At 48.5% G+C, this 14204-nt stretch overlaps 7 protein-coding genes across 7 annotated transcripts; 4 read left to right on the top strand and 3 right to left on the bottom strand.

Annotated features, from left to right (window-relative positions):
- Positions 1–21: 21 nt before the first annotated feature.
- On the top strand, positions 22–469 carry HO173_001983 (uncharacterized protein; the record flags this gene model as incomplete). The annotated part of the gene is made up of 3 exons (XM_037303919.1): positions 22–176; positions 251–308; positions 407–469. 3 exons carry the CDS (start codon positions 22–24, stop codon positions 467–469), a joined length of 276 nt encoding a protein of 91 aa, XP_037169641.1.
- A 689-nt stretch (positions 470–1158) lies between these two features.
- Positions 1159–2672, top strand: HO173_001982 (uncharacterized protein; the record flags this gene model as incomplete). Its single annotated transcript, XM_037303918.1, has 4 exons — positions 1159–1232; positions 1370–1397; positions 1799–1991; positions 2317–2672. The coding sequence occupies 4 exons, from the start codon at positions 1159–1161 to the stop codon at positions 2670–2672; spliced, it is 651 nt and encodes a 216-aa protein (XP_037169640.1).
- A 726-nt stretch (positions 2673–3398) lies between these two features.
- Positions 3399–7034, bottom strand: HO173_001981 (uncharacterized protein; the record flags this gene model as incomplete). Its single annotated transcript, XM_037303917.1, has 3 exons — positions 3399–3724; positions 3778–5110; positions 5181–7034. 3 exons carry the CDS (start codon positions 7032–7034, stop codon positions 3399–3401), a joined length of 3513 nt encoding a protein of 1170 aa, XP_037169639.1.
- Positions 7035–7228: 194 nt separating this feature from the next.
- On the top strand, positions 7229–7700 carry HO173_001980 (uncharacterized protein; the record flags this gene model as incomplete). Its single annotated transcript, XM_037303916.1, has 3 exons — positions 7229–7338; positions 7418–7509; positions 7567–7700. 3 exons carry the CDS (start codon positions 7229–7231, stop codon positions 7698–7700), a joined length of 336 nt encoding a protein of 111 aa, XP_037169638.1.
- A 344-nt stretch (positions 7701–8044) lies between these two features.
- Positions 8045–9551, bottom strand: HO173_001979 (uncharacterized protein; the record flags this gene model as incomplete). Its single annotated transcript, XM_037303915.1, has 5 exons — positions 8045–8715; positions 8960–9013; positions 9078–9194; positions 9246–9326; positions 9383–9551. The coding sequence occupies 5 exons, from the start codon at positions 9549–9551 to the stop codon at positions 8045–8047; spliced, it is 1092 nt and encodes a 363-aa protein (XP_037169637.1).
- Positions 9552–10397: 846 nt separating this feature from the next.
- Positions 10398–11183, bottom strand: HO173_001978 (uncharacterized protein; the record flags this gene model as incomplete). Its single annotated transcript, XM_037303914.1, has 7 exons — positions 10398–10495; positions 10551–10651; positions 10713–10754; positions 10810–10832; positions 10888–10918; positions 11039–11048; positions 11159–11183. 7 exons carry the CDS (start codon positions 11181–11183, stop codon positions 10398–10400), a joined length of 330 nt encoding a protein of 109 aa, XP_037169636.1.
- An 876-nt stretch (positions 11184–12059) lies between these two features.
- HO173_001977 (uncharacterized protein) lies at positions 12060–13875 on the top strand (the record flags this gene model as incomplete). The annotated part of the gene is made up of 6 exons (XM_037303913.1): positions 12060–12103; positions 12177–12249; positions 12304–12324; positions 12377–13289; positions 13342–13713; positions 13763–13875. The coding sequence occupies 6 exons, from the start codon at positions 12060–12062 to the stop codon at positions 13873–13875; spliced, it is 1536 nt and encodes a 511-aa protein (XP_037169635.1).
- Positions 13876–14204: the final 329 nt, after the last annotated feature.

The raw sequence follows: 14204 nt of genomic DNA, 5'->3' as shown, positions 1-14204 counted from the left end.
GCAAGCGCCTCAATTGACAAGATGCCAACGGCTTACGAGATCCGCGCTGGGGGAGACGTCAAGAACAAGAAGCAATCCATGGCAGATCTGAAGCTCCGTCGCCTGAATGAGCTCAACTCGCGGCTGAGAGAAGACTTGGAGCGACCCCGGATCAAGGTGTCAGAAGCCTCAATGTCGTGAGTGATGCCTTCCTTTCCTTTTGCGACAGAGTGTGGTCGTCAGCAAAACTAATCTTAATCTCTCACCCCAGATTAATACAATACTGCACAAACACAAAGGATTTCATGGTCCCCTCCATGTGGGGCTCGGTGAGTACAAATCAACACCATGCTGTCGTCAATGGCGCGTTGACCATTCGCGACTTTTGGGATAATTTGACTCGCTAACGTCACTCGGCTATCTTCAGGTCGACAAGCGCGAAGATCCATATGCACCACAACAATCAAAAGGCTGTTGCACGATCATGTGAAGCTGGCTTCTTTGCTCGACCTGGCGTTCTACGGTTATTTCGCATCTGTTCTCGATACCATTTTCTCTTCCCACACCTCGACTACGACAATCCGTCACACAGCGGACCAATTCTCACTGGGCGCCTCACATTAAGCATGGGCATAGGAAAAAGCAAAATCAGGATGGAATCAGTCGTTTGGTGGCCGTCACATCTTTGTCTTACGGAGGAGTCGCATTTGCCTTGGCACCAAAACGTCCATTCTCCAACGCAACTTGGTACCAGCAGGATGACGGTGGATATGACATCTACTGACCCGGGCCAGCATGCTCCTTGCTTTCTTTGTATGGATGGTGGTTTTCGTGTAACAGCAAAGGTTTCTTATGTGTCTACTCTGTATGTCCTCGCAGCCTATAATACGTGCTAATGGCTGGTTTCGGTGGTGGAGCAAAGCGCACATGTACCACATGTCGAAATCTACGGCGAACCATCGTTGAGCCTGAGCCTGAGCCTTTTGTAGATAGCAAGCCTGATAAATGTAACGGCAACGAAGACTTTGGAGCTCGTGAATGTTGTAAAGTTGCAAGTCGTAGTATGACGTGATCAAAACTTAGCAAGAAGCAACTACTCACATTCACACTCACCACTTGATGTTGAAGGTATAGAGTCCCTCCCTGTCAATTGTCTTTTCACACGAGCAATTGTCCAATATGGAATCTGCGCCTGAGGCAGAATCCCTAGCCCCTGTGCATTTACCTCGCATTACGATCAGATTTTGTACTCAGTTAAGTTTTCTTTTCCGAGCCATAATGCCGTTGCTCCCTGACCCGTACAGCGTCTTGGAGTTAAACATTTCAGAGCGTTTTCTACGACTCAGATCTGATCCTAATAGAGAGCTATGCTGACTCCGAAATCATATAGATGCAAATGGATGCTTCGTGCGGCATACGTACGTCAGATGCCCGTTCTTTGCAGTCATCGAGTATCTTGCTTTCGAACTTGGGAGTCTCTTCCTCCATACTTACTTGATTCGCGACTTGTTCCCGGAGTGGCAGCATAATATCAAACACTTTGGGATTTAATTGTATTTCTTCCAGGTAAAAAGTGCCAGCAACCACAGGCTTTTCTCTCATATTTCGAACGTCAAAGTTATCATGTTGTACAGGTCTCTTCTTCCAAGAACATGGTACCTCCGATTCTACTGTCAGAAATATTTATGAAAGGGTTTGCTCCGCTATGCGTAACTATGCAATTTGATGCTGCGGAAAAAATGCCGCCCAATTCTCAAATTTGATGACTCTCAAAATTTACATGCTCCTCCTAACTCTTACTCGTGCTCACTTTGTTTAGTTCGCCCAAGAACTTCTCTCGACGTTCTCCACATCCCTGGGCGAAGTCTCGCTCATTCCCGCAAAGGGTGGTGTTTTCACCATAGATATCATCTATGCATCTACACAGTCAAATCAAGAAGCTCTCAATGGACAACCTCCTACTACCCAAACGGCTCGACTCTGGGATCGAAGAGCTGAAGGCGGTTTTCCCGGTACGTCCTCAAAGATTCTATCTGTCCTCTTCGTTATTTCTACGTGATCAGTGCCCAGTGCCTCTCCCCCTTTCAATTGTGTCTCTTCTTCAACTTTTTGGGGGGGGGGGGGGCTGGAGGGTACTCTCTTTCTTCTTGAAATCTATAAGACAAGCCTTATTCTTTGACGTTCGTGCCCATCGTCAATACGATCGGTATCCGTCCTTTTTGCCCGCCAAAACTTCTATTTCTTTCACGCCATTCGAGAATCCCTAAGCACTGAGCCTTCCAAACCAGGTAAAGGTACATGTATCACTCTAGCTAACCCTGTGCTTCTTTCTCACAGAAGTAAAGAACCTCAAACAGCTGGTCCGCAATGTTGTGGACCCAGATCGTGATCTAGGTCACGTCGATCGCGATCACAACGGGCAGAAGCCTGGGTCAGCTTCGGACGAGAAAGATTCTTCCGTGTCGACCGGCCAGTCTTCGACAGAGAAGGCCGAGGAAAGTATTCAGCAACATTGTCGAACAACGTCCTCGACTAACATCTTCAAGGCGTCAAATGACGATCAGGAGCGGACGATAGCTACAGACGCTGATGCAGCTGTAGCAAGGGGCGCTGCCGCCGAGGATAACGGAAATGAAGAGCAACAAAAGGAGAAAAGCCGTGGGGGAGGGGAGGCTTCTCAAGACTGTAAATGAAGCTCTGATAGCTCTCTATAGCCATTGAAGATTTCGCACTACAGCGTCGTCGCAATTTCGTGTAATCGGCGGCCTAAGCCTCTTCACTCAATTGACCGCCTTGTGTACTAGTATTGATTTTTTTTTTCGGTGCAGAAAACTCTTCATGTCAACGTGTGATAAGTCTTACAATTTCTTTGTAGCATAGTCAACTACTTTGGAGTTATAACTGTCCATTATAGTAGTAGATATAAATGCCAAGATTCAAGAGGCTCGTGTCGTAGATAGCCTGAGCTTCCTGGCAATGGCAGCATCTGCAGAGTAACATTTTGGGTTCATGTCGAAACATGAGTACCACTCAATACGACTAGGGGTAACATACCCTACATCTTTCAGGAGCTTGGGTTAGGGTGGCCTCGGATGTCACGTTGTGATACGTCCCTCTTTCAGAGGGTCGTGCTCCACACAGGTAACCCCTTGGAACAATGAGAAGGTGCTACAATAGCACCAGCATGCTATGATCTGTCTTCGATAGCTATCTTAAGTCGTCTTCCATTGTGTTCGAAGCGCCGAAGAGGATATCTTGAACCCTGACCCAAAGCGAGACATCATCCATGAGCAGCTATTTCTCTTTAGGTACGACGGCTGAAGCATTAACAACGCATGAGCGAGTACATCCGAGTACACGTTGCAATCTCACATTGAGGTTTACCCTGAGGGACTCCTGTCACCTGCTGTGCTGCTCAATCAGATATCCAACGTCTCGCCCCCGACCTTCAACTCCTCTTCCATTTTTCCTAACATCATCTCCTCCACTATCTTTGCTCCTTGCTTCTCGGCGGCGATCCCGGCTTTCTTGCCATCCACTTCGTCGGCAACGACTCCAGCCACACGATCATCAAGAGCCAATTTCGTTTCGCCTAAAGCATGGATCTGTTCCTCGATCGTATTCTTTGTCACCAGTCTAACTACCTCGACTTCCCTAGTTTGGCCGACACGATGGGCTCTGTTCTCCGCTTGCTGATCACTTTGAGGGTTAAATGATGAGTCGAATATGACGACTTTATTGGCACCTTTCCCAAAGTCAGTATTCATTTCAAGCGAACCATCCCCGAGATCAGCTTACAAGCAAGGTTGATACCTGCGCCTCCCGCGCCTGTTGAAAGGAGAAAAACCGTAATGTCTTCCTCTTCGTGGAATTGATCGATCATGTCTTGACGTTGTTCCATGGGAGTTGACCCGTCAAGTCGGAAGAATTGCATTGCCAAGGTTTCCATGACGGCTTCGAGGATATCCAAGACCATGACAAACTGTGAGAAAACGAGGACCCTGTCTCCATTCTGTTTAAATGTTCGGAGGAGTGAAGCCAGCTTGCTGACCTTCCCGGAATCCATCCATGGATTGTCTTGAAGAAGGAATCTGGTCATAGTCCGGGGATGATGCTCACAAAATCGGTGAAGTTCCATGTCCGTCATGACTTCCATGTCTTCGTAAACAAATTCAACGTTGGAATGCTCGTACTCCTGCTCTCCTAGACATGCTTTGGACATCTTTGCAATAATACTATCGTCGTAGAGCCGACGAAACAGTAATGGGTGAATGGAGGCTTTTCGAAGAGCCATCATGATGTTAGCGGTCTCGTTACCAGTTTTTTCACCAGCGGCCCTCGCTGTGACGACCCGAAGTGCTCGAGCCTTTTCCATCGCATATGTCTCAGATTGGGATTTGGACAGTTCGCAATACTCGACCCTTCGGGTTTTCGCCGGAAGATGCTTCAAGACCTGGTGCTTTTTCCGCCTTAACACAAACGGCGTCATCATGGACTTCGCCCGAGCGATGCGTTGGTTTGATAGTAATGCCGCGTGGGAATCGTCAGTGGTCTTGGCTTTATGACTAAATATGGCTTCAAGATCCTCATGATGCTCGCTGAAGACTGAAGGCAGAATGAACCCCAGCAGGGAGGCAAGCTCCCGGAGATTGTTTTGTAAAGGTGTCCCTGTCAGAAGCAAACGGAAGTGTGTTGGAATCCTCATAAGGGCTTCATAGCCCGCCGATTTGCTGTTCTTCAGAAGATGACCCTCATCGTATACGCAGACTACAGGTTTCAGCTTCCGGAGGAATTTGTTATCGTCCTTTGTCTTGGCTAATGTGTATGTCGTGACGACGATATTGAGAGTGTCTAAATTGTCCAAGATTTGGGTCTGAATCCCGGGTCGCTCATTCTGGCCGGCGTAGTATGGCATGACATGGAGCTTAGGGCAAAACACCGAGAACTCTCGTAACCAATTCTCCAGTGTAGAGCCCGGAACAACGACCAAATGAGGGCCCTTGATCCCCTTCTCAAGCAAATGAGCAAGGAAAGCTACCACTTGACATGTTTTCCCCAGCCCCATATCATCGGCCAGAATACAGGATAGTTTCCGCTCGAACAACAGAGAAAGCCAATTGACTCCCACCACCTGGTAGATACACAGTCAGCCTTCCCTTTGGCGAACTTAACGGGAGCGAACAATCTTGGAACGAACGCACCTGATAATCCTTAAGCTGTATACCTTTTGCCATAATCGAAGGCTGTGGAAAGAACGCATTCCTTCGAGTCTTTCTAAAATCCCCTTCTTCATCCGAAACTACGATGCTGTTCGGCGTGCCGATAGCAGAGTCTCGAGGAGAAATATCCGGCTCAAAGCTGACGATCTCAAGTTCACCCTCCGTTGCTGCACCAAATACATTGACACCCCAGCCTTTCATGTCTTCTTTCACCGGCTTTGCCAACTCCTCGCATCGTTTGACAAGCTCATCGATAGCCTCGTAGCCTGTCCACATGTTCAAGCATTTGTCAACGATCTTGTCCCCAAATGGTTTGCGTGCCGTCTTTCTCTTGGTCTTTGTTTTCCCTGGAATATCACTTGACACTTGACGAATATCGTCCAACGACTCAAAGGGCCTCTGAGATAGGAGTACAGATGCAACGTCTGATGTAACACCAGCTAGATCAACGAGATCGGGAATCAAACATGTATTAAAGAAATTGAGAACCCTGTGATCCAGCTCAGAATCAATGCCGGTTCCCACACCTGAATCGGAGTCATCTGGATCGGGTGTAGCATTTCTTGAGGACGAAACAGGAGACGGCTGCTTTAGTACTGCGACCGGGGATGACTGCTGTTTTCGACCCTGGACAAGCCGTCGTCTAGGCTTTGGTGTAATAGCGGTAGGTGAGGTAGCTATGAGGGGAGGGGAATCTTGAATACTGCGTGCTTGTGTAGCGGTCCATTTATCTTGAATTTTCAGATTTGGGGCCTTGATTTGTTGCTTGGCCGGAGCTTTTTTTGGAGCTACTTGACTGGATAGTGGATCTTCGCCATCTGAGCTTGCATGATAAATTTGCGTCGTACGAGTCTCTTGAGATGCTAGAAGTTCCATAGCATCATCAAAATTGTACTTTTTTCGCTCCAACGCACCTTTGCACGCCCGTACCCCATGGTGAGGAAGAATTTGCCGCATACGACTAATCTTAGATCGCAATTGATAGTCCTCTATGTCATCAATGTCGAGTTCGGTGGCTGGCAGAGCCTTTGCCGGACCTGTCTGTTTGACTTGCTTGGGTGCTCTACTGGTGGCCCCATACGCATTTGCCATGATGTCGGCCGATCGTTTCAAGGAAGTGCCGATACGAGACGTAGTCTGTTTTTCATTTCGATTTCGCTGATCATACACTGACCCTGAAAGCGTTGACCCTTGAGAATTAGGCTTTTCGGTACTTTCGAGAGGTTTGTAGAAGGAGTTCGACAAAATATCCTTGAAGCTACCGCCAGGCTTCGTAGCCTTTGAGCCATGTTTTTGGCCCGAATGCGTGAAGGTGGAAGGCTTGATATCTCCTCTGCGTCTTGACTCTGACTCGTCGTCAGATGAGGCGCCTCGGAGAAAAGGCTCATCGTCGCTAATGTCCACGATAGTGGCCGCAGGAGCTTTTGTTACACCCTTCGGAGGTTGAAATGCGGTTCCAGCGGGTGCCATACTACTCGCAAGTCTCCCCCGTGCAAAATGTTTGCTTGTAGCAGGACTGGGAGATATATTTCGTGCGGGCGAAGAAGCTGCCACCTGAACAATGGAAGGCTTCCGGCCATTGCTTTCTTGCACAGGGGTAGCTTTGCGGACTATCTGCGTCGGCTGTGTGACGTACATGGGGGGCAAAGAGATTATGTCGGCTGTATTTTGTGAGGTGGGAATGGGCTTTGCTGCTAAAGGGACCGTGGCGACTGTCTCGTAGTCCGCGAAGATATCATCGCCACTGTCGTTTTGAGAGTCGTATGTTTGACTCCTTGAGGCGTCGCCCTTGGCCAACTTCCTCCTCTTTGCGGGCGTATCCTCGACAGAATCCATGGTGCTGGATTGGGTAAGGATTAACCACAGTATGTAGATGTTGTCAAGATTTGGTAATTGTTCAGAGACGCTCATTTGCTCAAACAAAAACGTGCCAAGCCAAAACACTCTACGCGAGTGAGCGCGACAGACGCCATGACGCGCCATTTATCGGTGGGCTTGGTTCTGAAGACAATACATTCCTTCCTGCGAAAATGACTTCGAGAAGGATCGTATCTACTGGAGAGAATCTGTTTGACAAAGATGAAAGGACCAACACTCCTAATGCATCGGAGAAATCAAACATCACTCCTGCGGTTCCTACGTGGGTTATCCTTCTACTGCTTAATAAATAATTCGACAGTGTCGAGTATGTGTGGATGACATTGACAATTCTGCTCTAGAGCTGTCATATACAAGCTCTTGGGGTTCACTCTGGCAATGATAGCAGGCCCCATAGGAACATACTTCCTGACTCTCAACACTATATTTCGAGGTCGGTCTTACACCTTCTAGACGGTGGTGGAAGACACCTACTCATACGACAATACAGGCAAATCGACATGGGCAGGAGCAACGGCTGCTTTCATGGCAAATATGGTACTCATAGCATATGTCATCGTCGCTATGAGAGAGGATGAGAGTGAGAAACTAGCTGCTGAGGAAAAGGCCAGGAAGGGAGAATGACTGTACTGCTATGTACTACTGTTACATGAATGCGGATATGAGAAGGTGAAGGTTATTAGCATGGCGTATGAACCGCTTTCTCAAGCGCTAGGAGCATGGCTCATACCATGCGTTCTTTACCGTTTGCATGAAGTCTTGCCAACCTCATCCAGACCGCTATGTATTATTGACAAGCTGTTGCTGTTGAACCCAACCGATGACGCCTTCCATGCTGTTCGTGAAAACGCAGCGCGCATTCCATTAAGCATTACTGTTCATGTATACTGAGGCAAACCCCACTGGCGGAAAATGCTCTTCTGAGACACTCGAAGCTTTCAGCCATTCGTCTCATCATTGCCAACAATCTAACCCTTGCTAAATCTTCTCTTGAGCCAACTCTTGCGTTTGTCTGTGTCAACGGCCGGTGGTGACCTGCTGCCCACTGCAGATCTCATGCCCACTGCAGAACTCCCTAGCTTGATAGGAACCCTTGGTCCAGCGTCTTTGGGAGGTGCATGCGGTGGTGGGGCGGGAGCCCCGTTGCCTTGATATGGATGGCCATTGCCAGCTGCAACCTGGGATTGACCATATCCAGGATGCCCGTACCCTGGAGCGCCGTGCCCATGCTCCTCCAAGATCGGACCTTGGATCTGGGGCGCTCCTCCGAATCCGTTGAAGCCGTAAGCTTCACCAAGGTCCGGTTTGGGGGCTGTCTGAACTCTATCAATGGAGCTATTCTCGCTGCTGGGGTCAGTGGAATTGCCCCACTGATCAGTTGCGTGGCTTCCATTGGATGCTGATGCTACTGTGTCGTAAGATTGCTGATGTCCATGCGAAGGATAAACGCCTTGGGTATTGTTGTGTCCATACAAAGCTGGATCTGAGTGGTTTCGAGGGCCGAAGCGACGGCCACTGCCATGCTGGTTTGGAGCATTTCCATAATTATCCATGATACTGTCAGGCCTGCTGTGGCTCATGCGATTGCCATAGTACCCTCCACCATCAGCTGGGGATCTTTGTTGCTGAGCTTGGTAGCCTAAAATATGCATTGGAGCAAGTAAGCTTTTTAGCTCGAGGATCTGAATTTCCGGGAGATCGCCGTGGCCAAGGAGCCGCCCAAGAAAAAAGAGGGAAAGAAAAAAGAGCCAACGCGCGGCCCTTGGAAGACCGAGTTGCAAACATTGCATAAATTTCACGAGGCATTCATGGAAAATGTTTCGTATGGAAAAGCCACCGCTCAACAAGCGCGATATGAAATGCAACATATTTGGGGGTCTCACCTGAGAAAAAGCCACTTCGACGATTATTCTGAAGGCTCATGGGGTTCGTCGACTCTGTGGAACACACCAATCAGCTTTGTAATTTCCAGGCTTATCATTTGTAGGCAGTATGTCGTACCAGCTCTGAAAGAGGCCCTCCGATTGTATGATCCATCTATAGCCGCCTCAAAGGACCGAATGGTGTCAAGTGGTCGTTCCATACGGGGTCGTGTCGGATTTGACAGGTCGGGATCAGCTGTCTAGGCATCAGAAACGCTCTTTTCAGTGATTCCCACCTGTATCTCACTGATGACGTTCCCATCTGCATCGCGGTGCTCAAGACTTCGAATGGATTCAATCGTAGTGGCCTCGAGGGTATTTCGGGTCGCTGAAAAGGTTCAGCAAAGGTCTTGAGCTACTTTGACTCTTGTTTAGCAAACGTACCAGGCTGCGCTTCATTGATGGCTTTGGTCGGATCGGCCTTTGTGTTGATATGGAATGCAGCTTTCTCTTTGGCGGTCTCAGCGGCATCAACCTTGGGGATCGATCCACTGCTGGTCTTTCTATTCTTGCCCGTAAAGCTCAGCATCGAGCTTCTGCGGTTTCTGGCCATCGTAACGAGGGCGGCGCGGACGGCTTATGAACGATCGTGAAGTGGCGAAAGTGACAAAGGGATGTAGGTATTCGGAAGCTTGAGAACGGAGCTGTGCAGTTGGCCAACTTTGTTGTAGCGACAGGATGAGGTGAGCGGTGGAGCTCTTGGATTCACGAAACAGCCGTAGATCCGCCGTTTTGGGGCAGTGTTGGGGCCTGCTTTCAAGCGAGTGAAATTTCTATGAATAGAATGGACAGTGTGATAAGGACGAAATGCTACAAGTCAAAGTAATGGGTACGTGATACCTGTACAGAGAGAATAGAAGCGAATGTGAAGATGGAGGACACAGCTCCAGGCTGGGAGGTGACGATAAGACATGGCTGTGGTGAGACCCTGCATCGCCTGGCTGAGAAAACTTTGATTTATCATTACTAGTGCAAAACTCAAAAGTGGAGCATGCATCTACTAGTAGCTCGACAATGATTTGCTCTCCATTATTGCCCTGCTGATGGTCACATCTCTTGCATTGGATCGCAACAGTATGAGTCGACGGCCATTGTCAGTATTTTACTTGCATGCATCGTTCTGTCAAAATCCCAAACCTTCAAGGCTAGAAGACCGCCTGCTCGACCACCTCGGAGCTATAACAAATTGGTGCCGAACCAATGACACCAACATCACTGCACCATAAAAATGCAGCAAGGCTTGCTTTGAATCAATTTGATTGATTTGCGCAAGCTACGCACGAAACGTGTCTTTACTTGTCACACAGTGCGGCCTTCGACCACTTTCATCCTGTTCACTGGGGCCAGCAGCTGGCTCCACAACGCCTCTTCTGATCCATCTTCGAGACCCGCTGAAACGCTAAATCGATGACGGATACAGCATCACTCTGACCGAGGCGCCGAAAGATTTGGGTGGGAGATTGCTTCTGAAGTTTACCCTCACGACGCCAGAGTTGCCTAGCGACCTCATTCAGCAAGTGGACAATATAGAAAACCCATCGGTTGAGCATACCATGTGAACGTGTAACTTTGCCCCAAATGACTCTGATCTTTGTACCCCTAATTTCCCGATGTGCGCGGTAGACGAAGGCTACTTTCTTGCCCAGGTAGAACCTGTAGAAGCGTTGACGGTCAGCCATACATCACCTTAATGCGGGAAGAAGTGGAAGCACACGTAGCAGCTTTTGGGTCATCAACGCCCTCGATCTTGACCAAGCTATCGGCACATTAGCAATGGGCCCAAACAAGTCGTGCTCTGCCATGGTTCCCACCTAGTCCCTGGGTTTGTATTTCGCTGAAAGCTATCAGCACAGTCTTGCACAATATTCGATGTGTTGCCCCTCGCTCACCTTCCCTCGTTGATAACTCAGATGCCGTCCCCTGTCATCATCGTATTTAAGGTCAGCCTCTTCACTTCAGGACCAATCTTGTGGCATTCGCATCTTTCAGCTTAATCGTGCTGACAAGACGTCGCGATGGATGTACTGTTTGGCAACTCACTTTACGTACACTGGATGCAAATGTCAGCATTATTTGTAAATTCAGAGGCTAGCAGCACGAGTACTGGACGGTGCTCGTGACTGGCAAGGGCAGCAGTTGGGCGGGGCGCGGTATACTTACAGCGATGTCCCGCTTCTGAACCCATGTTGGCCCCCTATTCTCAGCGTCGTCTATGCACAAGGAATGCGATGGTCGAGTGTTGATAGTAGTGGTTGAATTGGTTGTGGATCGCTGAAGTCGTTTGTTCAAGTGTGGGCCTTGCAGCTTTGAGATTAAGCGACAGCCACTAAATCATAAATGGTTAGATCCGTTAGATCCGATTAGCATGTTTCCTCAAGACCTAAGGTATCAGGCATCTCGCTGGATATGTAAGTAAGACAAATCAACTAAGGCAAATTTAGAGGGACATTTTCCTGAAGATGAAAGTGTTGTACATGCCCTAGCAAGATGTTCTTCATGTTCCCAAATGGCCTGGACCCCTTTTCAACATCGGAATCTGAGCCTGGTAGGAAGAGTACTCGCCAAACCAGCGAGAACCAGCGAGCACCAGATCAGATTACTAGACAAGCCTGCCGGTCTTACCCTTTGTAGAGTCTACAGTACAATGAAGGACTTCTACATCCAGTAGGAAGAGATGAAGGAAGGCAGGCGTGACTCCGTTGTTCTGGGTTTCTGCACAACATCCGCAATGTTCCGCCTAGCGGCTAACAGCAGTCTCCACCACTGTCAATAGAATCCTTTATCAATTGCTGTAGAGAATGGAGCGACCTTGTGCGGCTAATTATTGAGACAGTAAAAAGCAAAGAGCAGCCGTTGTTGTAACGGCAGCAGCGGCTGCAATACAGTAGTGATTCCCTTACTTAATCGCGTGGTGGCGGATTACTAAGACTTGAGGAAGTATATCTTGCCTTGTAGCACCAAGCTCGACTCTTTTGTCAAACCACGCTATTTACCATTATCATCCCCCCACAACGATTCTCTTTCCCTTTAGCTGTTCAAATCCACTGTGCGAATTGTCAATATGGCCGACACAATGATCCATCCGGATGAGCCTGAAGACGCTGGGTAAATATTATCTCTTTCTGTGAACAGACGTCACTTTTCCCTCACATTGGCTAACCTTTTATTTCGAACATAGGACCATCGAGCTTAAGGATAACACCATCATAGTAGTTCTGGGTGCGTCGGGCGATCTTGCAAAGAAGAAGACTGTGAGCATGCTATTCCCGTCCAAACTACAACAAGTGCTGATTCAATAAACACAGTTCCCAGCTTTGTTCGGCTTGGTTGGTCACCTCTGGCTCCTAAATCCTTGGGACTCCAGCTGACGTACTCTAGTACCGTAATCGCTTCCTGCCTAAAGATATCAGAATCGTCGGCTATGCACGGACAAAGATGGACCATGAGGAATACCTCAAGAGGGTCAAATCACACATCAAGGTGCCAACCAAGGAGATGGAGGAGCAACTCGAAGAATTCTGCAAGATATGTACATATGTCTCTGGTCAATATGACCAGGACGAACCGTTCAAAGTACTGAACGAACATCTGGAGGGGATCGAGAAGGGTCGAGAGGAGCAAAACCGCGTGTTCTATATGGCGCTCCCGCCTAGCGTCTTCATCACAGTCTCACAACACCTCAAGCGGAATTGCTACCCCAAAAGAGGAATATCACGAATCGTCGTGGAGAAGCCGTTCGGCAAGGATCTGGGTAGCTCACGAGAGCTTCAGAAGGCCCTTGAGCCAGACTGGAAAGAGGAGGAGATCTTCCGTATCGATCATTACTTGGGGAAAGAGATGGTGAAGAACATTCTGATTCTCCGATTCGGAAATGAATTCTTTGGGGCTACCTGGAATCGCAATCACATTGACAATGTTCAGATATCTTTCAAAGAGCCGTTCGGTACCGAAGGCAGAGGAGGCTACTTTGACGAATTCGGCATCATTCGGGATGTTATGCAGAACCATTTGCTGCAGGTGCTCACTTTGCTTGCTATGGAGAGGCCAATTTCATTCTCGTCAGAAGACATTCGTGACGAAAAAGTCCGAGTCCTCCGAGGCATCCCGAACATAGAGCCAAAGAACGTGATAATTGGCCAATATGGCAAGTCTTTGGACGGTAACAAGCCCTCGTACAAGGAAGACGACACGGTGCCCAAGGAATCGCGATGCCCTACATTCTGTGCCATGGTTGCGTACATTAAAAATGAGAGATGGGATGGTGTCCCCTTCATACTCAAGGCCGGCAAGGGTGAGTGAGACATTACATATGCCGTTGTCCTATTGAAGCTGATCAATCGTAGCTCTCAACGAGCAAAAGACAGAGATCCGTATCCAATTCAAAGACGTCACTTCGGGTATCTTCAAAGATATCCCACGAAACGAGCTTGTCATTCGAGTGCAGCCAAACGAATCGGTGTACATCAAGATGAACTCCAAGTTGCCTGGTCTGAGCATGCAAACCGTTGCAACGGAGCTTGACCTAACCTACCGCCGCCGTTTCTCTGACCTTAAGATCCCCGAGGCTTACGAGTCTTTGATTCTTGATGCGCTCAAAGGCGATCACTCCAACTTTGTCCGTGACGACGAGCTAGATGCTAGCTGGAGAGTTTTTTCGCCTTTGTTGCACTATCTGGACGGGAACACAGAAATCACTCCTATGGAGTATCCCTATGGTACGTGAAGATGCAGCACTTCGGATCCACCAGGCTAACATAATTCCAGGCTCACGCGGTCCAGCCGTTCTGGACGATTTCACATCTTCTTACGGATACAAATTTTCCGATCCAGCCGGCTATCAGTGGGGTGGAGCTCAAAATGAAGCCAACAAGCTGTGAGTAAAGTACTTGCGGAGCGTTAGAGGCCCCCTCTCTTGCGTGCTTGTATGAAAGTGTAGTAGATCTCAATAGCTTAGCTATGATAGTTTAGATAGCGCTGGAGTGACCGAATACACGGCATGACAAAGATCATTGCTTTGAGTATTGCAATGCAATGTGGGCGTGTGAGTGCAATGGAGGAGTATGAGACCCTCTGCTACTGGAAATGGACCTTAAATCTGAAATGTCACTCGTGTAACTCAGATGATGGCAAATCGCTCTATGCAGCCATATATCTGTTTTTACTGATTTACCACCCCGGATGCCTTTTTCGTGAGCTTCATGCTCAA

The sequence above is a fragment of the Letharia columbiana genome, assembly GCF_014066305.1.
Source record: "Letharia columbiana isolate WasteWater2 chromosome Unknown Sc0000003_s0, whole genome shotgun sequence".
NCBI lineage: Eukaryota > Fungi > Ascomycota > Lecanoromycetes > Lecanorales > Parmeliaceae > Letharia > Letharia columbiana.
Note: the sequence above shows the minus strand (reverse complement) of the source record. Positions and strands in the feature narration are given on the sequence as shown.